The sequence below is a fragment of the Scyliorhinus canicula genome, chromosome 15, assembly GCF_902713615.1.
Source record: "Scyliorhinus canicula chromosome 15, sScyCan1.1, whole genome shotgun sequence".
Taxonomy (NCBI): domain Eukaryota; kingdom Metazoa; phylum Chordata; class Chondrichthyes; order Carcharhiniformes; family Scyliorhinidae; genus Scyliorhinus; species Scyliorhinus canicula.
In genome coordinates, this window is record NC_052160.1 from 63,414,099 (window position 1) to 63,442,015 (window position 27,917).

Below are 27,917 nucleotides of genomic sequence, written 5' to 3' on the forward strand. Positions count from 1 at the left end.
CAACGCCGCAAACCCCCCCCCCTCCTCTCAACTCAACGCAACGCCACAAACCCCCCAACGCCGGGTCTGTCTCTCTCTCTCCCCCCCCCCAAATGCCGGGTCTGTCTCTCTCCCCCCCCCCCCCCCAAATGCCGGTCTGTCTCTCTCCTCCTCCCCCCCCCCCCCAAAATGCCGGGGTCTGTCTCTCTCCTCCTCCCCCCCCCCCCCCAAAATGCCGGTCTGTCTCTCTCCTCCTCCCCCCCCCCCCCAAATGCCGGTCTGTCTCTCTCCTTCCCCCCCAAACGTCGGGTCAGTCTCTCTCCTCCCCCCCCCAAACGCCGGGTCAGTCTCTCTCCTCCCCCCCCCCCCCCCCCCCCCCCCAAATGACGGTCTGTCTCTCTCCTCCTCCCCCCCCCCCAAAATGCCGGTCTGTCTCTCTCCTCCTCCCCCCTCCCCCCCAAAATGCCGGTCTGTCTCTCTCCACCTCCCCCCCCCCCAAAATGCCGGTCTGTCTCTCTCCTCCCCCCCCCCCCCCCCCCCCCGCAAACGCCGGGTCAGTCTCTCTCCTCCCCCCCCCAAACGCCGGGTCAGTCTCTCTCCTCCCCCCCCCCCCCCACCCCCCCCCCACCCCACAAAAACGCCGGGTCTGTCTCTCTCCTCCTCCCTCCCCCCCCAAAACGCCGGGTCTCACCACTTCAGCAGCGGGTGAAACTGACGCGTATCGCGTCAGTCCGCTGCTGGCCCCTCCGGGAACGGAGAATAGCCGTCTAAAAGAAGGCCCCCACGCCGGAGTCATCCACACCAATTATGCTCGCCGGAAATCGGCGTTACGACGGTCTGCGGAGAATTTCGCCCCAGGTTTAAATACTGTCTCGATGGAAATTCTAACCTTGTGTCAAAACTAATCTGACCACCATATACATTAACTACAGTTTGTGGGTAACTGCAGCATCATTGCCCACCACGCAAAGGATATGAAAGCCACTTTAGACCTCTTTAAATTCTGCATACAAGAAACTCGGCCTGTCCTTGAACCCTGCCAAAACAAAAGCTGATCAGCCAAATATGTTGAATTCGGAAATATGTTCTGCACTTCCCACACCATGGCAACCATCTTTCTCAAAAATCCACCACTGATTAAGATCCAACATTGATTAGCTCAGCCATCTACAAATTACAAGAGCAAGTGTTTGACAACAGACTTGCACAAGTTAACAAAAATCCTACTGTGTAGAGCAGTTGTCACCACACTCGTGTACTGCAGTGAAATCTGGACTCTTAAATTGTGTAGCAGTGGCACTTAAGCATGCTAAAGAAATTTCATCAGCAATACCTCTGCCACATCCTCAGATTCAAAGGATGTTTGTACCTTGCCAGATCGACAAACATTCATGCACAATTAACTTCGATGGTTTAGACACTGTGTCCAGATGGCAGAAAACTGTCTCCCCCACCATGTCCTGTTGTTCCAACTCTCAAACTGCCAATGTTCTGGGGAGGAACAAAGAAAGTGCTTCAAAGAGTTTCTGAAGCTCTCCTTCAAGCATGGCAGCATTGATATTAAATACTGGGAGGAACTTGCTACCAATTGTCTAAAACTGTGACAAGTTGTCCATCAACACACTGGCAGCAGAGAAAGAAAGAAAAAGGAACAAATCCTGCGGTCCGGATCTCTCTACCTCATGGAATGCCCTGCTCCATTTGCCCAACGAAAATACAGGTTGTAAATTGGCCTGTTGAGTCACATTAAGGCCCATTGCAGAAACTTGTGACCCTGAGTAGATATCATCCTTGAATCGAGGGGACAGTTGACGACCTTCCACTTTTACCCCAATCATGGGTGTTATTAAAGTTTTGCAGTAAGTTGGCATGGGTTCAATCATTATTGGAGGGGTTTGAGGATTGGAACCATAGAAACCCTACAGCGCAGGAGGCCATTCAGCCAATCGCGTTGTACTGATCCTGTTAAAGAGCACCCTACCTAGACCCATACGCCTGCCCTATTCCCATAACTCCACTTAACCGCAAATCTTTGGACACTAAGGGGGAATTTTAACATGGCCAATCCAGCTAACTTTCACATCAATGGACTGTGGGAGGAAACCAGAGCATCCGGAGGAAACTCACGCAGACAGGAGCAGAACGTGCATACTCCACACAGTCACCCAATGCTGGTGTCAAACCTGGGTCCCTGGCGCCGTGAGGCAGCACTGCTAACCACTGTGCCACCATGCCATAAATCAAATCTTATGATGGAAGGAAGGTCATTAATGAAACAGCTGTAGATGGATGGACGGAAGACTGAAGTGATGATTGACCTTGAAACCAAATCCATCTCGTTGTTTAAGTAGGATTCCAGCTGTTTAAGGTTGTCCCCTAGTCCTCAGGATTGCAAGGATTTTACTTGATGCTACACCCAGTCAAATAACCTGTTGACGCTGAGGACAGTTACTTTCACCTATCGTCGGAATATTCAGCCCCTCGAGCTTGTTCCACCAGTCAATGAGAACATGGCTGATCTATAACCACCTTTTTCCCATATCCCTTAACACCTTTGGTTAACATAAATCTATCAGTCTCATTTTTAAAACTAACAACTCTTAATTTGGGACATCACAAGTTACGACCTTCCAATTAGAGTACCTGCCCATTACCCCTACTTTCTGTTTCCCTGCTGATTCGTCCATTTTCAGACCACTTTCTGGACGACTGTGTGCCAAAGAAAGCAGTACGTACGTTCCCCAACCGGAAGCCATAGCTCAATCATAAGATTGACTCCCTACTGAAGGACAGATCTGAGGCGTTCAAGACAGACGACCCTGACCTATACAAGAAATCCAGGTATGACCTCCGCAAAGCCATCCGAGATGCCAAGAGAGAATATCAAACCAAGCTAGAGTCACAGACTCTCGGCGGTTGTGGCAAGGACTAAACAACAGAATGGGCTACAAAGCGAAGCCGAACAGTATCTCTGGCAGCAGCGCACCCCTCCCCGATGAACTTTGGTTCGAGCAGGTAACCAACAATCTGCTGTCGAGTGCCCCAGCAGTCCATAATTCACCCATACCCACCATCAAAGCTTCCAAAGTCAGATTGACCTTCCTGAAAGTGAAACCTCGGAAGGCGATGGGCCCGGACGGGATCCCTGGTCGTGCACACAGAGCCTGTACCGACAGACCCTGCGCCGACCAGCTGGCAGAGGTATTCGCGGACATCTTTAACCTGTCCCTACTCCACTCCAAGGTCCCCACCTGCTTCAAGAAGACCACCATCATACCAGTACCAAAGAATAACCAGGCAACGTGCCTCAATGACTACCGTCCGGTGGCCCTGACTTCAGTCGTAATGAAGTGCTTCGAGAGGTTGATCATGAAGCGCATCACCTCCATACTCCCAGAACGCCTTGATCCACTGCAATTCGCATACCGTTGCAACCGGTCCACATCAGACGCCATTTCCGTGGACCGACACTCATCCCTAGAGCATCTCGAAAACAAGGACTCCTACATCAGACTCCTAATAATTGACTACATCCCCGCCTTCAACACCATAATCCCAGCCAAGCTCATATCAAAGCTCCGAAACCTAGGACTTGGCTCCCCACTCTGCAACTGGATCCTCGATTTTCTGACCAACAGACCACAATCAATAAGAATGAACAACAACACCTCCTCCACAATAGTCCTCAACACCTGGGCTCCGCAATGCTGTGTACTTAGCCCCCTACTTGACTCCCTGTACACACACGACTGCGTGGCAAATCTTGGTTCCAACTCCATCTACAAGTTTGCTGACGATACGACCATAGTGGGCCGGATCTCAAATAACGACGAGTCAGAATACAGGAGGGTGATAGAAAACCTAGTGGAGTGGTGTAGCGACAACAATCTCTCCCTCAATGTCAGCAAAACTAAAGAACTGGTCATTGACTTCAGGAAGCAAAGTACTGTACACACACCTGTCAACATCAACAGGTGCACATCTGCAAAAATCTGTCCTGGTCCACCCACGTCGACGCTACCACCAAGAAAGCACAACAGCATCTATACTTCCTCAGGAAACTAAGGAAATTCGGCGTGTCCACATTAACCCTTACCAACTTTTACAGATGCACCATAGAAAGCATCCTATCGGGCTGCATCACAGCCTGGTATGGCAACTGCTTGGCCCAGGACCACAAGAAACTTCAGAGAGTCGTGAACACCTCCCAGTTCATCATACCAACCCACCTCCCATCCATTGACTCCATCTACACCTCCCGCTGCCTGGGGAAAGCGGGCAGCATAATCAAAGATCCCTCCCACCCGGCTTACTCACTCTTTCAACTTCTTTCATCAGGCAGGAGATACAGAAGTCTGAAAACACTCAAAAACAGCTTATTCCCCACTGTCACCAGACTCCTAAATGACCCTCTTATGGACTGACCTCATTAACACTACACCCTGTATGCTTCATCTGATGCCAGTGCTTATGTAGTTACATTGTATATGTTGTGTTTCCCTATTCTGTATTTTCTTTTATTCCCTTTTCTTCCCATGTACTTCATGATCTGTTGAGCTGCTCGCAGAAAAATACTTTTCACTGTACCTCGGTACATGTGACAATAAACAAATCCAATCTAATCAGGTCAATAATTTGCTTCCAATTCGAGGGGCTTCAACTTTAGCCAGCAGTCTCTTATGCACAACTTTAGCAAAGGCCTTTTGGGAGTCCATACAAGCCATATGTCCATATATAATATATATCCCTAGGCATATTTCATGTCCAATACTTTAGCCACTTTTTCAGAAAGTTCTGTTTGTGGCAGAGTTCCAAACTTCTACTACCTTTTGCGTTCGTAAGTATTTTCTAACTTCATTCCTGATAGGCATGGTTCGAACTTTTAGACCATACTCCCTGGTCCGAGATTCTCAACTAGAAGAAACAATTTCTCTCTATCTACTCTGTTATTCTCCTTGGTACAAAAGTCAAAATACTTACCTAAATCGGTGGTCACATTTCAGCTAGCCATAAGACCGTAAGACATAGGAGCAGAGTTAGGCCACTCAACCTATCGAGTCTGCTCCGCTATTCAATCATGGCTGATATTTTTCTCATCCCCATTCTCCTGTCTTCTCCCCATAACCCCTGATCTCCTTATTAATCAAGAACCTATCTATCTTTGTCTTAAAGAACTCAGTGATTTGGCCTCCACAGCCTTCTGCGGCAATAGTTCCGCAGATTCGCCACCCTCTGAAGAAATTCCTCCTCATCACCATAACCTCTCCTGGGAGAATCGCTGCTCACCGTTTGTAACAGGCAAGCGGCGATTCTCCGGCCCGGATGGGCCGAGCGGCCTGCACAACACGACAGGTTCCCGCCGGCGCCGTCCACAGCGGGAACAGAGCGGGAACGCTGGGGGGGAGGCCTGTGGGAGGGGGAGGGGGGGGGGGGTTCTTGCACCGGGGGAGGCCTCAAAAGGGGTCTGGCCCACGATCGGTACCCACCGATCGGCGGGCCGGCGTCTCTGATGGAGGACCTCCTTTCCTCCGCCGCTCCTTGCCCCCCCGGGGATGGGAGAATAGGGGGCTGGGAGCGGCTTCCAACGCTGGAGTGAAACACTCCGGTTTTCACTCCGGCGTCGGGACTTAGTCTCCCGATGGGAGAATTGCACCCATGGTTTCCGCTGGTAGGAAAATGTAAAAAACAGGGCCAGAGTCTCAGAATAAGGGGCCTGTTCCTTACTCAAAGGGTAGTGAATCTTTGGAATTCCTACCCCAGAGGGCTGCTCCATTGTTGAATACATTTAAGGCTGGGATTGACAGTTTTTGGTCTCTTAGAGAATCAAGAGATATGGGGAGTGGGCAGGAAAGTTGTTTTGAAATCCAAGATCAGCCATGATTGTGTTGAATGGTGGAGCATAAGACCATAAGACATAGGAGCGGAAGTAAGGCCATTCGGCCCATCGAGTCCACTCCACCATTCAATCATGGTTGATTTCAACTCCATTTACCCGCTCTCTCCCCATAGCCCTTAATTCCTCGAGAAATCAAGAATTTATCAATTTCTGTCTTAAAGACACTCAATGTCCCGGCCTCCACCGCCCTCTGTGGCAATGAATTCCACAGACCTACCACTCTCTGGCTGAAGAAATTTCTCCTCATCTCTGTTCTAAAGTGACTCCCTTTTATTCTAAGGCTGTGCCCCCGCGTCCTAGTCTCCCCTGCTAATGGAAACAACTTCCCTACGTCCATCCTATCCAAGCCATTCATTATCTTGTAAGTTTCTATTAGATCTCCCCTCAACCTCCTAAACTCCAATGAATATAATCCCACGATCCTCAGACGTTCATCGTATGTTAGGCCTACCATTCCTGGGATCATCCGTGTGAATCTCCGCTGGACCCGCTCCAGTGCCAGTATGTCCTTCCTGAGGTGTGGGGCCCAAAATTGCTCACAGTATTCTAAATGGGGCCTAACTAGTGCTTTATAAAGCCTCAGAAGTACATCCCTGCTTTTATATTCCAAGCCTCTTGAGATAAATGACAACATTACATTTGCTTTCTTAATTACGGACTCAACCTGCAAGTTTACCTTTAGAGAATCCTGGACTAGGACTCCCAAGTCCCTTTGCACTTTAGCATTATGAATTTTGTCACCGTTTAGAAAATAGTCCATGCCTCTATTCTTTTTTCCAAAGTGCAAGACCTCGCACTTGCCCACGTTGAATTTCATCAGCCACTTCTTGGACCATTCTCCTAAACTGTCTAAATCTTTCTGCAGCCTCCCCACCTCCTCAATACTACCTGCCCCTCCACCTATCTTTGTATCATCGGCAAACTTGGCCAGAATGCCCCCAGTTCCGTCATCTAGATCGTTAATATATAAAGAGAACAGCTGTGGCCCCAACACTGAACCCTGCGGGACACCACTTGTCACCGGTTGCCATTCCGAAAAAGAACCTTTTATCCCAACTCTCTGCCTTCTGTCTGACAGCCAATCGTCAATCCATGTTAGTACCTTGCCTCGAATACCATGGGCCCTTATTTTACTCAGCAGTCTCCCGTGAGGCACCTTGTCAAAGGCCTTTTGGAAGTCAAGATAGATAACATCCATTGGCTCTCCTTGGTCTAACCTATTTGTTATCTCTTCAAAGAACTCTAACAGGTTTGTCAGGCACGACCTCCCCTTACTAAATCCATGCTGACTTGGCCTAATCCAACCCTGCACTTCCAAGAATTTAGAAATCTCATCCTTAACGATGGATTCTAGAATTTTGCCAACAACCGAGGTTAGGCTAATTGGCCTATAATTTTCCATCTTTTTTCTTGTTCCCTTCTTGAACAGGGGGGTTACAACAGCGATTTTCCAATCCTCTGGGACTTTGCCTGATTCCAGTGAATTTTGAAAGATCATAACTAACGCCTCCACTATTTCTTCAGCTATCTCCTTTAGAACTCTAGGATGTAGCCCATCTGGGCCCGGAGATTTATCAATTTTCAGACCTTTTAGTTTCTCTAGCACCTTCTCCTTTGCGATGGCAACCATATTCAACACTGCCCCCTGACTTTCCTGAATTGTTGGGATATTACTCATGTCTTCTACTGTGAAGACGGACGCAAAGTACTTATTAAGTTCCTCAGCTATTTCCTTGTCTCCCATCACTAGATTACCAGCGTCATTTTGGAGCGGCCCAATGTCTACTTTTGCCTCCCGTTTGTTTTTAATGTATTTAAAGAAACTTTTACTATCATTCCTAATGTTACTGGCTAGCCTACCTTCATATTTGATCCTCTCCTTCCTTATTTCTCTCTTTGTTATCCTCTGTTTGTTTTTGTAGCCTTCCCAATCTTCTGACTTCCCACTACTCTTTGCCACATTATAGGCTCTCTCTTTTGCCTTGATGCATTCCCTGACTTCCTTTGTCAGCCATGGCTGCCTAATCCTCCCTCTGATAACCTTTCTTTTCTTTGGGATGAACCTCTGCACTGTGTCCTCAATTACTCCCAGAAACTCCTGCCATTGCTGTTCTACTCTCTTTCCCACTAGGCTCTGCTTCCAGTCGATTTTCGTCAGTTCCTCCCTCATGCGCCTGTAATTACCTTTATTTAACTGTAAAACCTTTACATCTGATTCTACCTTCCTTCTTTCAAATTGCAGACTGAATTCTACCATATTATGATCACTGCTTCCTAAGTGTTCCCTTACTTTAAGATCTTTTATCAATTCTGGCTCATTACATAACACTAAGTCCAGAATAGCCTGTTCCCTCGTGGGCTCCATCACAAGCTGTTCCAAAAAGCCATCCTGTAAACATTCAATGAATTCCCTTTCTTTGGGTCCACTGGCAACATTATTTACCCAGTCCACCTGCATATTGAAGTCCCCCATGATCACTGTGACCTTGCCTTTCTGACATGCCCTTTCTATTTCGTGGTGCATTTTGTGCCCCTGGTCCTGACCACTGTCAGGAGGCCTGTACATAACTCCCATTATGGTTTTTTTGCCTTTGTGGTTCCTCAACTCTACCCACACAGACTCCACATCGTCTGACCCTATGTCGTTTAGTGCTATTGATTTAATTTCATTTCTAATTAACAAGGCAACCCCGCCCCCTCTACCCACCTCTCTGTCTTTTCGATAGGTTGTAAATCCCTGGATGTTTAACTGCCAGTCCTGAACCCCCTGCAACCATGTCTCTGTGATGCCTACCACATCATACCTGCCAGTCACAATCTGGGCCACACTCTCATCTACCTTGTTCCGTACACTGCGGGTATTTAAATATAGCACCTTTAATTCCCTATTGACTGTCCCTTTTTGTTTTCTTAGTCGAGGCTCGATGAGTCGTATGGTCTACTCCTGCTCCTACTTCTTGTGTTATTGTGCATAACTTAACCCTTGGAATCTAGGTATCATTCTGATGAATCTATGCTGCACTCCCTCCAAGGCCAATAGGTCCTTCCTAAAAATTGTGCTCAGAACTGCTCAGTACTCCAAGAGTGGTCTAATAAAAATTTTGTATAGCTGAAGCATAGGTTCTACTCTATTGTATTTCAGTCCTTTAGAAATGAAGGCTAGCATTTTAAAAACTTTGTTTACGAGATGTGGACGTCGTTGGTTAGGCCAGCGTTTATTGCCCATCCCTAATTGCCCTTCAGAAGGTGGTGATGAGTTGCCTTCTTCAACTGCTGCAGTCCTTGAGGTATAGGTACACCTACTGTGCACTTAGGGAGGGAGTTTCAGGATGTTGCCCAGCGACATTGAAGGAGCGGCAATATATGTCCAATTTCAGGATGGTGAATGATTTGGAGGGGCATCTTCAGGTGGTGGGGTTCCCAAGTATCTGCTGCTCTTGTCCTTCTAGATCGTAGTGGTCGTGGGTTTGGAAGGTGCTGTCTGAGGAACCTTGGTGAGTTACTGTAGTGCATCTTGTAGATGGTACGCATGGCTGCCACTGTTCGTCGATGGCGGAGGGTTTGAATGTTTGTGAAAGGGGGAGCAATCAAGCGGACTGCTGTGTCCTGGATGGTGTCGAGCTTCTTGAGTTTTGTTGGAGCTGCACTCATGCAGGCAAGTAGTGAGTATTTCATTATACTCCTGACTTGTGCCTTACAGATGGTGGACAGGCTTTGGGGAGTCAGGAGGTGAGTCACTTGCCGTAGGATTCTTAGCCTTTGACCTGCCCTGGTAGCCACAGTATTCATATGGCTAGTCCAGTTCAGTTTCTGATCAATGGTAACCCGCAGGATTTCGATTGTGGGGGATTTAGCAATGGTAATGCCATTGAATGTCAAGGGGAGGTGTTTAGATCCTTTCTTGGAGGAGATGGTAATGGCCTGGCACTTGTGTGGTGTAAATGTAACTTGCCACTTGTCAGCACAAGCCTGGATATTGTCCAGGTCTTGCTGGATTTGGACATGGACTGCTTCATTATATGAGGAGTCGCAAATGGTGCTGAACATTGTGCAGTCATCGCAAACATCCCCAATTCTGACCTTATGATGGGAGGGAGTTGGGGGAGCAATTGCTCTCGACTGCGGGGGAGTTAGAGGGTTTTGATTTCGACAGGCATACTTTAGCATAATGTCCTTTTCGACCGCAGCTGCTGCAGGTCGTGTTGTGGGCCAGGCAGTGCTGCCGTGGGTGTTGGGGCTGACCACAAAAATGGCACGCTGGCGCTCCATAGTGGGTGGGTGGCCGCGCGGCGCAGCGCAGGCCTGGGGCAGTTGCTGGTCGGGGGTCCACGATGGGGTCGCGTGGTCTGCGGGGAATGAGTTGAGACTTTGAAACGCGACTTCCATTGAGGTTGCTAGCGCTACCGTGTCCTCCAAGTTCTGGGCCCCTTTTTCGAGGATTCGCTGGCGCACATAATTAGACCGGACTCCTGCAATGTACACATCACAGACAGTGAGTTCCATATGCTGGGAGGCAGTTACAGCCTGAAAGTTACATTCCCGTGCAAGGGCTTTTAAATCGCGCAGGTAGTCCTCTAGCGACTCTGTGGGGCGCTGGCGGCGGGTAGCGAAAATATGCCGCGTGTAGACCTCGTTTACAGGCCGCACGTATAATCCGTCGAGCATAGCGAGGGCCTCGGTGTAAGAGTCGGTACTGTTGAGTTGTGTAGAGATGTGATGGCTCACCCGTGCGTGCAGTAGGCTGAGTTTCTGCTCATCTGCAGTAGCGGAGGTAGTCAACACAGCCAGGTAGGCCTTGAAACACCGAAGCCAGTGTAGAAAGATTTTCATCGCCTCTGCAGCCTGCAGGTCGAGTTCTGGTCGAGTTCTAGTCGATCAGGTTTGTGGGCTGATTCCATAGTAGTTTTCTTAAGTCTATTAAATTGATGTGACCATCAATTCACTTGAGACACGATAGGAAGTAAACTGTGGCTTTAATAGACTTACAACTGAGCCTGCCTGCGACCAGAAGAACTGAGGGCAGACTCACAAGCCTGCAGCACTTTATACTTCCGGTAGTGGGAGGGGCCATGGGCGGAGCCATGGGCGGAGCCGAGGGTGTAGCCCTGTACAAGCTCCTCATCTCCCCGTGGGCAGAGCCGCGCAACGGCTCACAGACAGAGCCCACAAGGACACAATACTATACAGTGTGAACACAATACTATACACTGTGAACACAATACTATACAGTGTGAATTACATGATGTACATTCACCACAGTCTTCCTGATTATTTTCTGTACCTGTCCATTACATTCTGTCCTTGTCCATTACATTTTAATGACTTTTGCACATGGATCTTCAAGTCGAGTCTCCTTGGAACTCCACTACTTCTAGCTTTTCACAATGTGGATAGTGCCCTGTTCTAGCTTTTTGTGGGCCAAAATGAATGACCTCACATTTCCCTAAACTGAAATCCATTTGCCACAGTTTAGTCCATTTGTTTGATCGATTAATATCTTTGTAATTTTACCCTTCCATCTACACTGCTCACAATACAGCATAGGCAATCTACATTGCTTACAATGTACTTCCCTAAATTTGTGTCATCAGCAAACTTGGATATGTGGATTTCTATCCCTACAGCGATTTTATCAATAAACATAGAATGTAGAACATACAGTGCAGAAGGAGGCCATTCGGCACCGACCCACGTAAGCCTTCACTTCCACCCTATCCCCGTAACCCAATAACCCCTCCTAACCTTTTTGGTCACTAAGGGCAATTTATCATGGCCAATCCACCTAACCTGCACATCTTTGGACTGTGGGAGGAAACCGGAGCACCCGGAGGAAACCCACACAGACACGGGGAGAACGTGCAGACTCCGCACAGACAGTGACCCAGCGGGGAATCATTTATTCACATCCTTTCAATTAGACTACATGGCCATTATCCTTAATCTCTGCCTCCTGCTGCTCAGTCAATTTCATAACCTGTCAATAGTTTGCCTTCAATTTCATACTTAATCTTTAGCTAACAGTGATTTATGAGGACATTTATCAAATTATTTCTGTAAGAGCATCCGCAGACACTCTGGGCACGATCTTCCTGCCTCATTACACTAATGCTCAAGTGTAACGAGGCCGGTGAATAGCGGGAGAGGCCAAAAACGGGAACCGCGCCTGGCGTCAAGCAGTTTGCGATGCAACCAGCCCGCTCCCCTAGGCAAAATCGGAATCTCGCCATAGTGTGGCGAGAAACCAATTATCACCACAAGCAATATAATTAATGAGAGCCACCCCTTATCCAACGGCCTCCCATCATTGAGCGGCCTCACCAGCAAGTGCTAATGCTGCCGCTGATTAGTACTCCTTTTTTAAAATGTGAACCTGACGGAAAGGCTTCTGTGGGGAGCTGAGGTGGTGAGTAGCTTCGTTGCTCAAAGGCAAAGAGCCCGGGGGGTGCTGGGCTTGTTGCCCCAGTGCTTGGTGGGGGAATGGGGACTCTCTGCTGGGTGGGGGGAACCCCTGTGCTGTGGGGGGGCCTCCGCAGGGGTGGGCCGCCATGGGAGGCTGGGGGAGGAGGTGCTGGGGGGAGGGGGGGTGTGGAACTGCTCGCAGTACCACCATGCCAGCCCCGGATCCCAACCCCATTCCGGGGGAAACCCTTGTCCCTGCCCGTCTGCCCCACCCATCAACCATTACCTCCACCAACTGCTGAGAATTCTGGTTGCACAGCTGAAGGCGCTTGCTAATAGGGAATTGGCAATCGTGGGTAAATAAGCACTTGACACATGCCACAGATTCCTGTGTGGGGGCAGGCCATGTAGCATGTGGGAGTCATGGCCTAGTATCCCAATCACACCTTGAAGCCTGGACACTGGACACACTGTGGTAAGGCAACACCACACAAGCAGCAGCCAACATCTGAACAGTCAGGGGATGGTGCGCAGCTCCGGGGGCATGTCCACGGCCGGAGGGCATGTGAGTGCCACGGGGCGGGTTGTCTGGAGAGATGGGCAAAGGGTCGGGGGTCAGCCTGCTTTATGGAAGAAAGTCATAGCTGCATTATAATGGCTGTGCAAAAAGTTGTTTAATACTGTACAATACCCCATTCCTGATAGTGCCGGCCCCCAACCTCCCCAGCCCACAACCCCTCCTTCCCCGGTGCTCTCAGTGATCCTCAACGTACCTGGCCCTCCTACTACGTCTTGGTGTTTCCCCAGAATGTACATCTGAGATGGATACAGCCAGCTGCTTACCTCATCCGATGGCCCTCGATGGCTCTGGCAGGCGTCCTGGGGGCTCTGGAGCCAGAGGGCCTCGGCTCACTTGTCGACGGTTCATGCACGGCTGTGCCACCCTGCCTCGTGTGCTGACCCTGAGATGCAGCCTTATAAGAGGGATGAAACTCGGGAGCGCCGGTGGCCTCCGTCCCCACCCCATGGGACGGGTCCGGTTTGGCTCTCCTCCTTCTCGGCGGAGAGATAGATAGATAGATATCTTGGGCTCTGGAGTTCCTGTTGGGACGGAGGGGTAGCTGGTTTAAGTCCTGGCTGCCCCTGCATCATCTGGCTATGCCAACACTGGTGGTTCTCCATGGTCCGCAGCATCGTGGAGACGCCCTCAGCGATGCACCTCAGTGATTGGGATATGCTCTGCAGTGCCTCAGCCATGCCCACCTGTGACTGGGACAAACTTTACAGCACCTTGACCATTCCCACCTGAGAGCGGGACATGTCCCGCAGAATCTCACCAAGGTCAGCCTGGTACTTGGTCACATCCCTGATTGTGCCCCAGAAGCCTATCCACTAACATTTGCCACCAAGGTTTGTGTATCTGCGCTCCTGGAGGGAGGGTATGACATCTGTGCCACGACTATAACAGATTTTAGAACACAATCTTTCCTGCACCCCAACCCCCCCATCTCATCTCGCTGGCGATCTGACCACGTTCATGTCCTTTTGCATGATTTAAAATTTTAGTATCATTAAACGGCTTTACATTGTAGTGTCTGGTCATGTTCAATTCCCCCCCACCTGACTACTAGTTTTCGAAATCGAGAATAGGCGTGATGACCACACCGGTGGTGCAAAGGTGAGTATAGCCCCCAACTGTCCTGATGTCCGTGGCGGGGAAGGAGCCTTTTAATTTAACTTTGAGGCTGGGTGTCCTTTATCTCAGAATGTTTAGACCCTCCCCCCTCCCCCCCCCCCCCACCACACACACCAAGCTGCCGGTGTAATCCTTGCCAGCACTTTGAAATTACTCAAGTGCTGTTTAATCAGACGAGAAAAGGCATCAGTGAAGCCAGCGAGTTTCACACAACCTTTCTTGCCTGATCCAGCAACGTACAATTTTGGGAAAATTGCACCCATATCAATTAAGACAATGGTCGGAATTCTCTGGCCGTTTACGCCGGCGGGATTCTCTGGTCCCGACAGTGTGGGGTTGCTTCAATGGGGATTCCCATTGACAACGGCAGGAGCAGAGAATCTCACTGCCAGCGTACGGGGCACTGCTTTCTGATGCTGAGAAACACTAAAACATGCGGCTGGGAGGCTGGAGAATTCCACCCAAAAACAATTTATCAATTTCAATCAAACCAGTGGACTTCAAGCATTAATATTATAATTACATAGTGAGGATATTTTATTTGAATATACCTTGAAGTAGATGGACTGAATCTTTCTTCCTTTTCTGCATCTTTGGCCTGCACTAGTGGATTTTCAATTATAACTAGCAAAAAATATTTTTCACATTGTTGGTAAGTACGTAGAAGCAAATGGTCTGAGAATCTCTATCACTATAATAAGGTTACTATATCTGGGGAAATGGGATCAAACAAATGAGGAGAAAAAATAAGCCCTGCATTTGGTTAACCTGGGTTGCCTGAAGGCATCCAAGTAGTAAACCTAAGATTGTATATTGGCAAATACATGCAAAGTTGTGTTAATACGACTGAAAAATCTAAAAGATCTATGGGAGAAAAAATTACATCAAATAGCAGTAAGGAGAGCATTTAAATCATATAATACATGTTTCATTTCCCATAATAGTAATATTGTGAAAACAATTCAAGACATCTATCACCTTATCACTCTTCTAACTAGGTGTAATGTCCTGTCCATACCTTGAAAAAATTTGAAATTTGATACTTTAATCTATTCATTCCATAATTTTAAATGAAGTCTCAGAAAGAGCTGCCATATTAGATTATTTTCATAGGAAAGTATGGATGGGTCTTTATGGCTGATGCACCATCAATTGGACTCGAGTCGTAGTGAAGTTCCAAACAACAGGCTTTAATACGCTAGATGTGAGCCCGGCAGTGGTCGTACAGAGAAAGGCCGACTGCCAGCCAACACGAGCTCTTATACCCCACCTTGTAGGCGGAGCTACCAACCTCTCAGCCAATCGGCGGGGAGTCACATGACCAGCCACAACCAATTGGCAGAGAGGCACATGACTTGCCTGGGCCAATGGGCAGCGAGGCTGCTGTACCAATGGCAGCCTGGTTCTCCGGTAATATGATATCTCTAGCCATACTTCCACATTCACCCCTTGTGGAGAAAGAAGCGGGGGGGGGGGGGGGGTATGGCCCATAAAACTAGTAGTATGATGAGAGACCTTCTCGGGTAGTACCGAGGTAATTATGGCTGCCCACTGGCCCATGACGAACGTACAAGAAAACCATGCAATATACAGTGTACAAGAAAAAAAACCCAACAATAACCATAGTAATAATAATAAAAAACATCGGCAAGGAACATGGGCAGAACATGAAAGTCCATAAGGGCCATCAAATTGACTCGATCAGCCGGATGGGTGCTTTCGGTGTCCTGCCGGACCTGCGCTGCGGCGCTGGTGACGTTGGAGCGGTGGTCGTCCGTGACTCCGGGAGCTGTGGTCGTGGTCCTGTGTCCGTACCCCTGGTCGGAGTTGGTGGTAGCCGGGCCGGGGGAAGGGGTTCCTGTGCGCTGGGTTGCGGGGGCACCAGGGGCGGTCGGAACTGGGGGGAGGGTGTTGGTGTTGGGGGGTGCGGCCGCACTCCGGCGGATGCCAGGTCCCGAAGGGAGACCGTGTCCTGCCGTCCGTCGGGATACTCCCCGTTAGCGAACTGCGGGTTCGCGTGGAGTAACTGGACTCTGTCAACCAACGGGTCGGACTTGTGCACCCGCAAATGCTTCCGGAGCAGGATGGGCCCGGGGGTGGCGAGCCAGGTCGGGAGTGGGGTCCCAGAGGAAGACTTCCTGGGGAAAACAAGAAGACGTTCATGAGGAGTTTGATTCATGGCAGTACAAAGGAGGGACCGAATAGAGTGGAGGGCGTCTGAGAGAACCTCTTGCCAGTGGGAGACTGGGAGACACCTGGACCGCAGGGCCAGTAGGACGGTCTTCCAGACCGTACCGTTCTCCCTCTCGACCTGACTGTTACCCCGGGGGTTATAACTGGTCGTCCTGCTAGAGGCGATGCCCCTGCTGAGTAGGAATTGACGCAGTTCGTCACTCATAAAGGAGGACCCCCGGTCGCTGTGTAACCGAACGGGGAGAAAATGGAGTGGAGGGCTTTGATGACAGTTGAAGTGGTCATGTCGGGGCAGGGGATGGCAAAAGGGAAGCGGGAGTACTCGTCAATCACATTTAAAAAGTATATGTTGCGGTTGTTGGAGGGGAGGGGACCCTTGAAGTCCATGCTGAGACGTTCAAAGGGGCGGGAAGCCTTTACAAGATACACCTGCTCGGGGCGGTAAAAGTGCGGTTTGCACTCTGCGCAAATGTGGCAATCCCTGGTCACGGTCCTGACCTCCTCGATGGAGTAGGGCAGGTTGCGGGTCTTAATGAAATTAAAGAAGCGGGTTACCCCTGGATGGCAGAAGTCCGCGTGGAGGGTGCGGAGGCGGTCTATCTGAGCGTTGGCGCAGGTACCACGGGACAGGGCATCAGAAGGCTCGTTGAGCTTCCCACGACGATACAAGATATCGTAGTTGTACGTGGACAACTCGATCCGCCACGGCAAGATCTTGTCATTCTTGATCTTGCCCCTCTGTGCATTATCGAACATGAAGGCTACTGACCGTTGGTCTGTGAGGAGGGTACACCTCCTGCCGGCCAGATAGTGCCTCCAATGTCGCACAGCTTCGACAATGGCCTGTGCCTCCTTTTCCACCGAGGAATGGCGGATTTCGGAAACGTGGAGAGTCCGGGAGAAAAAGGCCACGGGTCTGCCCACTTGGTTGAGGGTGGCCGCCAGAGCTACATCGGACGCATCGCTCTCGACCTGGAATGGGAGGGACTCGTCGACAGCGCGCATCGTGGCCTTCGCAATGTCAGTTTTGATCGCTAAAGGTCTGGCGGGCTTCCATCGACAGGGGGAACGTAGTGGATTGGATGAGAGGCGGGCTTTGTCGGCGTAGTTAGGGACCCACTGGGCATAATAAGAAAAGCCCAGACAGCGTTTGAGGGCTTTGAGGGAGTTGGGAAGGGGGAGTTCCATAAGGGGGCGCATGCGTTCGGGGTCGGGGCCTATCACTCCGTTACGCACAACGTAGCCGAGGATGGCTAGACGGTCGGTGCTAAACACGCACTTATCATTATACGTGAGGTTAAGGAGTTTTGCGGTTCGGAGTAATTTGCGGAGGTTGGTGTCGTGGTCCTGCTGGTCAAGGCCGCAGGTGGTGACATTGTCGAGATACGGGAAGGTGGCTCGTAAATCGTATTGGTCAACCATTCGTGACACCAAAGGGAACCCTTAAAAAGTGGTAGAGTTGCTCATCCGCTTCGAACGCAGTGTACTTTCGGTCACTCGTGCGGATGGGGAGCTGGTGGTAGGCAGACTTAAGGTCCACCGTGGAAAATACTTTGTACTGCGCGATCCTGTTAACCAGGTCGGAGATACGAGGGAGAGGATATGCGTCCAGCTGCGTAAACCTGTTGATGGTCTGACTGTAATCGATGACCATACGGTATTTCTCCCAAGTCTTAACCACCAGCCCTTGTGCTCGCCAGGGACTGTTGCTAGCCGCTATGACCCCTTCCTTCAGGAGCCTTTGGACCTCGGACCTGATGAAGGTCCGGTCCTGGGCACTGTACCGTCTGCTCCTGGTGGCGACGGGGTTTGCAATCCGGAGTGAGGTTCGCAAACAAGGAAGGGGGGTCGACCTTGAGGGACGCGAGGCTGCAACCAGTAAGGGGGGGGAATAGGGCCGCCGAATTTAAAAGTTAGGCTCTGCAGGTTGCACTGAAAATCCAGTCCAAGAAGTGCCGGTGCGCAGAGGCGGGGGAGGACGAGGAATTTATAATTTTTTTAAACCCTCCCCTGGACCGTGAGGTCCGCTATGCAGCACCCGGTGATTTGGACGGAGTGCGAACCAGATGCCAGAGCTATTTTGTGCTTTATGGGGTGAACGGGGAGCGCGCAGCGTCTTACCGTGTCGGGGTGGACGAAACTCTCTGTGCTCCCGGAGTCCAGTAGGCAGCTAGTTTCGCGACCGTTGAGGTGGATCTGTGTGGTCGCCGTGGACAGCATGCGGGGCCGTGTCTGGTCCAGTGTCACCGAGGCGAGTTGTGGCAGGAACGCGGAGTCGTCATCCAGGGCGGAGTAATCGCTTGCGGGGTCCTCCGTGCCGATCCAAGATGGCGGCGCCCGTCGGCCGCATGTGGTGGGGGATGAACAAGATGGCGGCGCCCTGGGGTCACACGTGGAGTCGGGGGCCCAAAATTGCGGGGCCCGGGCTCGCACGTGGTGTCGGGGGCCCAAAATGGCGGCGGCCATGGATCACTTGCGGCGGTGGGGGGGTGGAGGCAGCGAGTTCCGCGGGCCGCACGGGGCCCTAGAGGAGTGCAGGGGGGCCCCGCGGTCGCTGTCTGGAACGGCAGCGACCGACTTGGAGAGGCAGACGGCCGTGAAATGGCCCTTTTTGCCGTAGCTCTTGCAGAATGCGGTGCGGGCCGGGCAGCGCGGGTGGGGGTGCTTGGCCTGCCCACAGAAATAGGCTTGTCTGGGCGTCCTGCAGCGCAGGTCTGGGGGTCCGAGTCGGCGGGGGTGAGTGGGCTGTGCCACGCTGCGCAAGGGGCTGCCGCGCGGCCGGGGGCATACGCTCGCACGTTGCGGTCAGCGACCTCCAAAGAGGATGCAAGGGTCCGTGCCTCAGTGAGGCTGAGAGCGTTCTTCTCTAACAGTCTCTGCCGTTGGGGTGACTGCATGCCCGCCACAAAGGCATCCCTGATCAAGAGTTCGGTGTGCTCCGCAGCAGTGACCTGCGGGCAGGCGCAGTTTCTCCCTAGGACAACGAGAACCCGATAGAATTCATCGAGGGACTCACTGGGGAATTGTTGCCTTGTTGCCAGGAGGTGCCGCGCGTAGACTTGGTTTACTGGCCTGATGAAGTGTCCTTTTAGGAGATCCATGGCGACATCATAGTCCAGTTCATCCTCTATCATCGAGTAAATGGAGGTGCCCACGCACGAGTGGAGGATATGGAGTTTATGCTCCTTTGCTGGTTGATTTTCTGTGGTAGAGAGGAAGCTGTTGAAGCACGCCAGCCAATGTTTAAAAGTTGCTGACGCGTTTGCAGCATGCGGGCTGATCTGGAGGCATTATACCCCACCTTGTAGGCGGAGCTACCAACCTCTCAGCCAATCGGCGGGGAGTCAAATGACCAGCCACAACCAATTGGCAGGGAGGCACATGACTTGCCTGGGCCAATGGGCAGCGAGGCTGCTGTACCAATAGCAGCCTGGTTCTCCGGTAATATGATCTCTCGAGCCATACTACCACAATGGCCTCAACTGCCAGTGAGATCTTCCATTCCTACCAAAATCAATGGAGTTTTCATTGGCTCACCACTTTTTACGGCACCACCACCACTGCAACAGAGCCGCAAAACTCCACTCTCTGAGCGCAATCCAAGGGCCACTCTGCGTGGAAAGAAACCGGGAGAACCCACTCCCAGGATCTACCCGGCTCACAACACCTCATGAGCTCTGACGCAATCTCATGAGACGTTGCAATGTAAATTCCGCCCATTGTGGGCGGGATCACTTTTATCAATCTGCATATTAAAGCGAGACAGCACTTTAATGTGCAGATTCCTGAGTTACCCAAGGCATGGGAGCTATCCCCTTCACCTTGGAGACCTCGGGCGAGCGCTGTTCTACACGGGTCTAGTTTCTATGGGGACCAGACGGAACGGCACTCGTGGCATTTAGATCGACAAATCAACAAGTCTATCTGGCTTCCATTTTGCAAACAGTGCAATGCATCAATTAAATTATTTTGCACAATTTTATTTTCTGAGTTTAGCATCCAAGACCAAAAATGTAGCTAATCTCTGCTCAACAGAAGGTAACTGGCTTCAGACAAAGCCCCAGTCTAAGTCATTCAAGCCAGGAGACTTAATATCATCGTACACATACTGAAAAGTAACCCTGAAGTCGCTTCTGGTTTGAATCTAAGCTGCACCAACATAGGGTTAATTTGACTGATGTAACCTGATTAAACAGAAGATAAAAGGAAAAATAGTACCATTGTAACAAGACACGACACAGTAGAATTTGTTTCTAATGGTATCAATCAAAAATATTTTCAGCAGCCCTAAAAACTCTTAAATATCAGGAAGTTTCAGATCGCTGGATTTCAGTTCTTCATTGATCTCCTATGACAGAAATTGTGCATAGTTGTCAATCGTCACGGTACTGGCTGCAAGAGCTTTTCAAGACCCACATGCAGAGGCAGCTCATCATATAATTATGGGTTTATTGCTGTGATTTTCCAATAAACACCTAAATCATTCAAAGTCCCCTTGATGCATAGGACTGCTGAAAATAGATATTTGGGTAAGACATCGTAGGACTCTTGATGTACAGGAGCCGGAATGTGGCGACTAGGGGCTTTTCACAGTAACTTCATTGAAGCCTTATTGTGACAATAAGTGATTATTATATTATTATTATAGGAAAACATACTGGGGTGAATTCTCCGCCAGCGGGTTTCCCAGCGGTATGGGGTGCCTACAATGGGAAATCCCATAGGCAAGCGGCGAGAACGGAAAATCCCACTGCCAGCGGCAGCATACCACAGAGAAACATGTGGCTGGGGAGGGGGAGAATTCACTCCATTATTTTCTTCATGAAAAGAATGAGGGTTGGGAGGGGTGATGTTGTAGAAAATAAATTTCTACTAGCATCAAAAGATGAAAGAGAATTCTCTAAGGTTCAGATAATCTAAACCTAAAACCTATCAGCATTTATAGTCACCTAATTAACAAAAAGGTTAATCAGTTCAGTGCGACAGATTTTTAAGCAAAATATTTGCCCAGAATGAGCCAATTTATCAAAAGTTAATATGCATGCAGATCGCTTAACAAATGTTTTGAATGATAGATCTTTTTTCCAAAATAACGACATTGAATACACATTAAAAGTACACTTAAGAAATATTTCTGATTTTAAAGTCGTTTTAAATAAAAGATTAGTTACTTAAAACATACCACAATCTCCAATTCTGAAACTGTTAGAAAGCCCTCTTATGTATTCTTCTCTCCCCCAGGAAGCTACATTGATGAAGTAAGTTGGACAATCTCGAATTGTGAAAGTAAAAGTGTATCTTTCTGTTCCAATGTCTAAAGAAAATAAGTAAAATGTTACCGGTTGTATGCATTTATACTTCTAAAATAAATCAGTAAAATATACATCTGAATTACATATAAAAACTTTGGCATTACAATTTTATTAATAAAAAATAAAGAGAAAGTCACTGTGCGGGATTCTGATCTCGTCCATGGCCACCCCGCTGCAAGTGATAATGGAGAATTTTGCATTCCAGCCAAAAACTGGAACGGTAACAATATCTTAAATTGTTGCTGATGGAACCATCAATTCTACGGACACATGCTTGTAGGATTAGAATAGCGGCAATAATATATTTACAACAGAGCCAGCCTGTTCGCCGTTGAACTTTCGATGAACTGGCCGGCTGGCTCTGTGGTACGGATCTTTATACAGCAGCTCCAGGGGGAGGAGTTCTGGGCGGAGCCAAGGGGGGAGCCCACTACAAACTCTCGAGTACTCCCAGAGCTACTCCCCTGGTGGTCAGGTAGTGCAACTGCACTTACAATATCGGTACGTATATACAATGGGAACAGAGTGACATTGGTAACTTATAACACCGTGTGAATCTCATTCACCACAGTTGCTTCACAGCGCCAGGGTCCCAGGTTCAATTCCCGGCTTGGGTCACTGTCTGTGTGGAGTCAGCACCTTCTCCCTGTGTCTGCGTGGGTTGCTTCCGGTGCTCCGGTTTCATCCTACAAGTCCTGAAAGACGTGCTGTTAGGTAATATGGGCATTCTGAATTCTCCTTCCATGTAGCCGGACAGGCGGAATGTGGCAACTTGGGGCTTTTCACATTAACTTCATTGCAGTGTTAATGTAAGCCTACTTGTGACAATAAAAATTCTTATTAAACTCGATTCATTTCAGTGACACCGGAGAATCCTAGTCGCGAATGAGGACAAAGGCTTTCGGTGACTATTTGCTGCTGATGTCTCCTGACCTTCAGGAGGGCCCTGCGATTACAAGCATCAGTACTTCTAGAGAAAAGCTTCTCCATCAACTTTAAATTAGCCTGATTACATAGAAATTACAACACATATACAGAATATTCAACTCAACCAGTCCATGGTATTTACTCTTCACAGGAGCAGTAATCCTAATCTCATGTGCCCACCCTATACTGGTATCCCCTTCTCCACCTTTGCTTCAACCATCAATATTGACTGTTCTGAAATGTTGAAAAATGATCACTAACTTGGGAGGCGACTTGGGGCTTTTCACAGTAACTTCATATATTATTATATTCTTTAATCTCAATATTCAGAGTAAAAAAAAGTTTCTTCATTCTGCCCCAAATTTACACAATCTTATATCAAAGCCCTTGAACAGTAAAGCTGGGATTAAAAGGGTCTCAGGCAATGCAATGCGGCTTTGAAAATCACGGTCCCAGAACACGTGTTGGCATCTCAATGTCTCTGGGACAGTTCTGAATTTTCAATGGGCACAGTTGTTGGATTTGCTGCAAGTCACAAATACATTTTGTTGGAAATAGATTTGGGAGGAACCTGTGGGACCAACTAAAGCCATCGTGAGTACTGCTCTTGCCTACACTGAAAGTCCAGCCCTAGATATTTCTATTTTCTCAAACCTATCTCTTCATTATTTTAAACACCTCTAACAAATTTTATCAGGATGTATCTATTTATTGCAAGTTAATCTTATGGCCCTAAATGGACATCAACATAACTTTCGCAGAAGAATAATACATTTTGCATTGCACAGTCTTTTTAGACAGTCTTTCAGGATCAAGGATAACTTGCTCTGGTTTAATGGGAGCCGAAATGGCTGATAAATTCACTGCATGATCTGCAGACTCTGTCAAGTGGAATAGATGATGCTTTCAGTGCCTTCCCAAATGGGCTGCCTTCATTTTGGTCAATCACAAACCAGAGTCTCCCCTGAATCGGTGGGTATGTTTGTACTCTTCGGGATAGTTTCACGACATTCCTAAAGTGTTTCTGCTGTCTTCGTGGGAGTCTCCTCTTGTGACTGAGATCAAAGAAGAGCAGTTGTTTCAGGAGTCTGGTGTCATCTATATGAATGATTGGTCCTGTCCAGTAGAGCTGGTTTTGAGAGATTAGCGCATTAATGCTGGGCAGGTTGATTTGGAAGTGGATGCTGCTTTTAGACAGCCTTTCTTCCACCGGATTTGCAAAGGCACCATTGGTGGTATTTCTCCAATGCTTTGAGGTGCCTACGTAGGTCTTCCAAGTCTCTGAAGCATCTAGGGGCATGGGGATCATTGCTGCCCAGTAATAATAACCGTGGCCCTGGGTTATTTTCTTCAGTTGGCAAAAGGCTGAGCTGACCCATTAATGGCAATGATAAAATTTTCTTTCATTGCTTGCCTTCATCAAGAGGAGGCTCCCAAGATATAGAAAATGGTCCACATTTACCAGGGTGTTGCCGCTCATCTTAATCAATGGGGGGTGGGGGGGGGGGGGGATTTTCCAATGTGGGAGATGTTTGAAAGAGGACTTTAGTTTTCCAGGTGTTTTAGTGACATGTCCATTTTCTCATATGTTTTGGAGAAAGAGTTGACAATGACCTGGAGCTCAATTTCTGAGTGTTCACACACACAACTGTCACCTGCACACTGGAGCTCTTTGGCTGAGGTTGGGGTGAATTTACACGGTGCAATGATTCTGTTATTACAAAATAGCAGATCCTCAAACTCATCATGAGAAATTATGGGCGGGATTCTCCGACCCCACGCAGGGTCGGAGAATTGGCGGGAAGCGGCGTGATTTCCGCTCCCGCAGGTCTCCTAATTCTCCCGCCGGTAAAAAACCGGCGTTGTGCAAATCCCGCCGGCAGCCTGTGAAAACAGCTGGCGCCGGCGGGATTTCATTTTTTTTAAACTCACCTTTAAATCTCCGGCCCGGATGGGCCGAAGTCCCGCCGCTGGGAGGCCTTCTCCCGCCGCCGAGGTGTACACCACCTCAGAAACGGCGGACTCAGCGGCGCGAGCGGGCCCCCGGGGTCCTGGGGGGGGCGGGGGGCGATCGGACCCAGGGGGGTGCCCCCACGGAAGCCTGGCCCGCGATCAGGGCCCCCCGCTCACTCCGCGGGGCAGTGCCGTGGGGGCACTCTTTCTCCTTCCGCGCCGCCACGGCCTCCGCCATGGCGGACGCGGAGGAGAACCCCGCATCGCGCATGCGCCGGCAGTGAGGTCAGCGGCCAGCTGCCGCTGACGTCACTGCCGGCGCATGCGCCGACCGCCGAAAGCCTTTCGGCCAGCCCCGCTACCGACTGCGCCGGGTGTTTGCGCCAGTCTACCGGTGCAAACTGCTCCGGCGCGGGGCTGGCCCCCAAAGGTGAGGAGAATTCCCCACCTTTGGAGGAGGCGCGACCCCTGAGTGGTTGGCGCCACTCCCCTACACCGGCACCCTCCGTCACGCCGGGTAGGGGAGAATCCCGCCCTATATGGGCACAGTGATATATTTGTTCCATACAGTCAAACCATATTCGTGCATATTTATGAAGAGTGGTTTATATTATCTAGTTAAGAGCTCCTTTATTGACCATGAGTTAACCATACTAAAGAAACGTTAGGGTGAGGTACACAATCAATATGTCTGTTCTTATAATAGGGCCTCAACAATGACCTGGAGCTCAGTTTCTGAGTGTTCACACACACAACTGTCACCTGCACACTGGAGCTCTTTGGCTGAGGTTGGGGTGAATTTACACGGTGCAATGATTCTGTTATTACAAAATAGCAGATCCTCAAACTCATCATGAGAAATTATATGGGCACAGTGATATATTTGTTCCATACAGTCATACCATGGCTGGGATTCTCCAATCCTGAGGCCAAGTTCTGATGCCGGCGTGAAAAGTGGCATGTGCCACTCCGGCATCAACCGGCCTCACCTGGCAGCTAGTCACCCCTTCCTAGGGGGCTAGTACGGCGCCGGAGTGGTCTCCACAGCTCCGGTGCCCGATAGCCAGCGGGTCACGTCCGGCGCGAGTTCACGCACACGCATCATGGCCGGCATGAGTTTGCGCATACGCATCATGGCCGGCATGAGATCGCGCATGCGCGTGGGTTCCCGTCTCCGCGCCGGCCCCCAGGCAATATGGCGGAGCCCTACAGGGGCCCGGCACGGAGGAACTTAGGACCCCATGGAAATAGCCCGCCCGCCGATCGGTAGGCCTCAATCGCGGGCCAGGACACCGTGGAGGCCCCCGCTCCCCCACCAGGACGGCCCCTGCAGACAGAACTCCGAGGTCCCGCTGTGTGGGACCATACGTAAACCACGCCGGCGGGACTCGGCCGAATTCGGCCCGTCAAATCGCTGGGGGGTTTCAACGGCCCCCGACCGGCACGGGGGCAATCCCGCGGTCGCCCGAAAATCGGTGCCGGAGAATCGGGGAGCCGGCGTCGGGGCGGCATGATGTGATTCTTGCTCCCCCCCGGGAATTCTCCGACCCGGCATGGGGTCGGACAATCCCAGCCCATGTTTTTGCAAATTTATGAAGAGGGGTTTATATTATCTAGTTAAGAACTCCGTTATTGACCATGATCTAACCACATTAAAGAAAGGTCAGGGTGAGGTACACAATCAATATGCCCATTCTCATATTAGGGCGTCAATTTTCATGACAGAAAATGTACTTTAACTAAATGCGATTTGTAGTTTGAATTTTAAAAACAAATAAATTAAATAGATGTCTAAAGATGTGCAGGTTAGGTAGACTGGCCATACTAAATTCCCCTTAGAATCCAAAGATGTGCTGATTAGGTGGGGTTACGGGGATATGGCCACAGGTATTTTGGAAGGTTGGTGCAAACCTGTTGGGTCGAATGGCCTTCTTCACTGCAGGAATTCTATTCTATGAAAATTACCTAAATATTAATAAACTAAAATAAATAGTGGGCAGGCTTCTTTCAGCCCGTGCCGGGTCGAAGAATCCCCGGGGGGCCGCACGAATCTCGCCAAGCCGCTCGATGCCGGAACGCAATTCTGCGAAGCAGAAAAAACTGGGCGCGCGCACGGCGCCCCGCCACACGGAGAATCGCAGCAATTCTCCGGTGGGCCAGCGATCCTCCAGGCCGGATGGGCCGCAGTCCCACCGGCGTGACCGGATGTCACGCCGGCTCCATTCTAATATGGTCTAAAAGAGCGTCAACGCGTTGGGGGTGGGGGACCCCAGGAGGGGGAGTGGCTGTGATTGCGGGCGGTGTGGGGGAGCCCCCCCGGGGGTCGGTGGTGGGGGGAGGTGTTTCCACACATATGCTGCCGGGGGGTGGCTGGCAAAGGGGCGGTGGGGAAGACAAAGGCTGCGGGCAGCCACGCGCGCCATGGCAGGGCGGTTCCAACATCGCAGACGCCATGACGGCAGACACACGGATGCCCACCCAACCCGTTCTCTGTCGCGGCTCAGGCGTCCTCACGTATACCAGAATCCCTATGCCCCCCCAGCTGGCGGCACCCACCAGCAGGTAGGTCCAGAGCTGCACACACAGCAGCCCCCAGTGAGGGCAGTGCCAGCAGACGGTTGCCCTAGCAGGGGTGATGGCCGACAGGTCTCAGGGCACCGAGAGGGCGGGGTGGGGCGCGTGCTAGCAACCAGGTCCGGCCATGTAGCCCATGGCACCTGGCTGTGGAGGGGAGTGTGCCAATGATGGAACTCTGTCTACACCCACCCCCTGCAGATCGTACAATGTTTAGCCATATTCCAGCGTTGATGGCTGCCGTGGCGGGTGCCGCTGCCCTGCATGAGGTCCAGTGGGAGCTGGAGCAGGGGCATGACAGGGAGGTGGCGGAGCTTGCTGTAGAGGAGCGGGCCGCAGTGAAGCCGCCCAGGCTGCAGGGCCACACGCCCGGGAGGCGCAAGAGAGCACCACGATGTGGGGGAGCCACAGCATAAAGATACCGAGGAGGACCACGGCCACGGAGGCGTCCGATGAGGCCTTGTGTTTACTGGCACCGCATGTCCTTCGAGGACTTCCCGAAGAGGGCGTGCAGGAGGAGACTCCGGATTAGCCGGGAGACTGTCGCCCACGTCTGCCACCTTATGGCACACCTGGCACCACGTGGGACTGGGGGTGGACATGCCCACCCGGTACCGGGCCATCAAGGTGACAATCTCCCTCAGCTTTTTTGCGACGGGGTCGTTCCATTTGCCAAGTGGGGACATGTCTGGCATCTCGCAGCCATCGGTGCACAGGTGCATCTGGGCCGTCACTGACGCCCTGTACGACATCGTGGACCGATACATACAGTTTCCTGTGGGCCGCGCCCACCAGGATGTCCGCAGAGCGGGGTTCGCGCTGTTGCTCGGATACCCGTGTTCCAGGGGGCAATGGAGTGCGTATTGCCATGCTGCCCACATCGGATAAAAGAGCCATGTGCGTGAACAGGAAGGGTGCATACTCAATGAACATGCAGGTGGTCTGTGACCACAGGATGACGATTATGCATGTCTGCGCTAGGTACCCT

General features: G+C 50.5%; 1 protein-coding gene across 3 annotated transcripts in view; it reads right to left on the reverse strand.

Annotated features, from left to right (window-relative positions):
• The window catches only part of meiob (meiosis specific with OB-fold), a 254,364-nt gene that overhangs the window by 148,195 nt on the left and 78,252 nt on the right, over positions 1-27,917 (reverse strand). For all 3 annotated transcript variants that reach the window (XM_038820920.1, XM_038820921.1, XM_038820919.1), the window contains 2 exons: positions 21,346-21,477; positions 14,522-14,594 (listed from right to left, as the gene is read on the reverse strand). In XM_038820920.1, the coding sequence (XP_038676848.1) occupies positions 14,522-14,594; positions 21,346-21,477 (205 nt within the window). The remainder of the gene's footprint in view (positions 1-14,521; positions 14,595-21,345; positions 21,478-27,917) is intronic.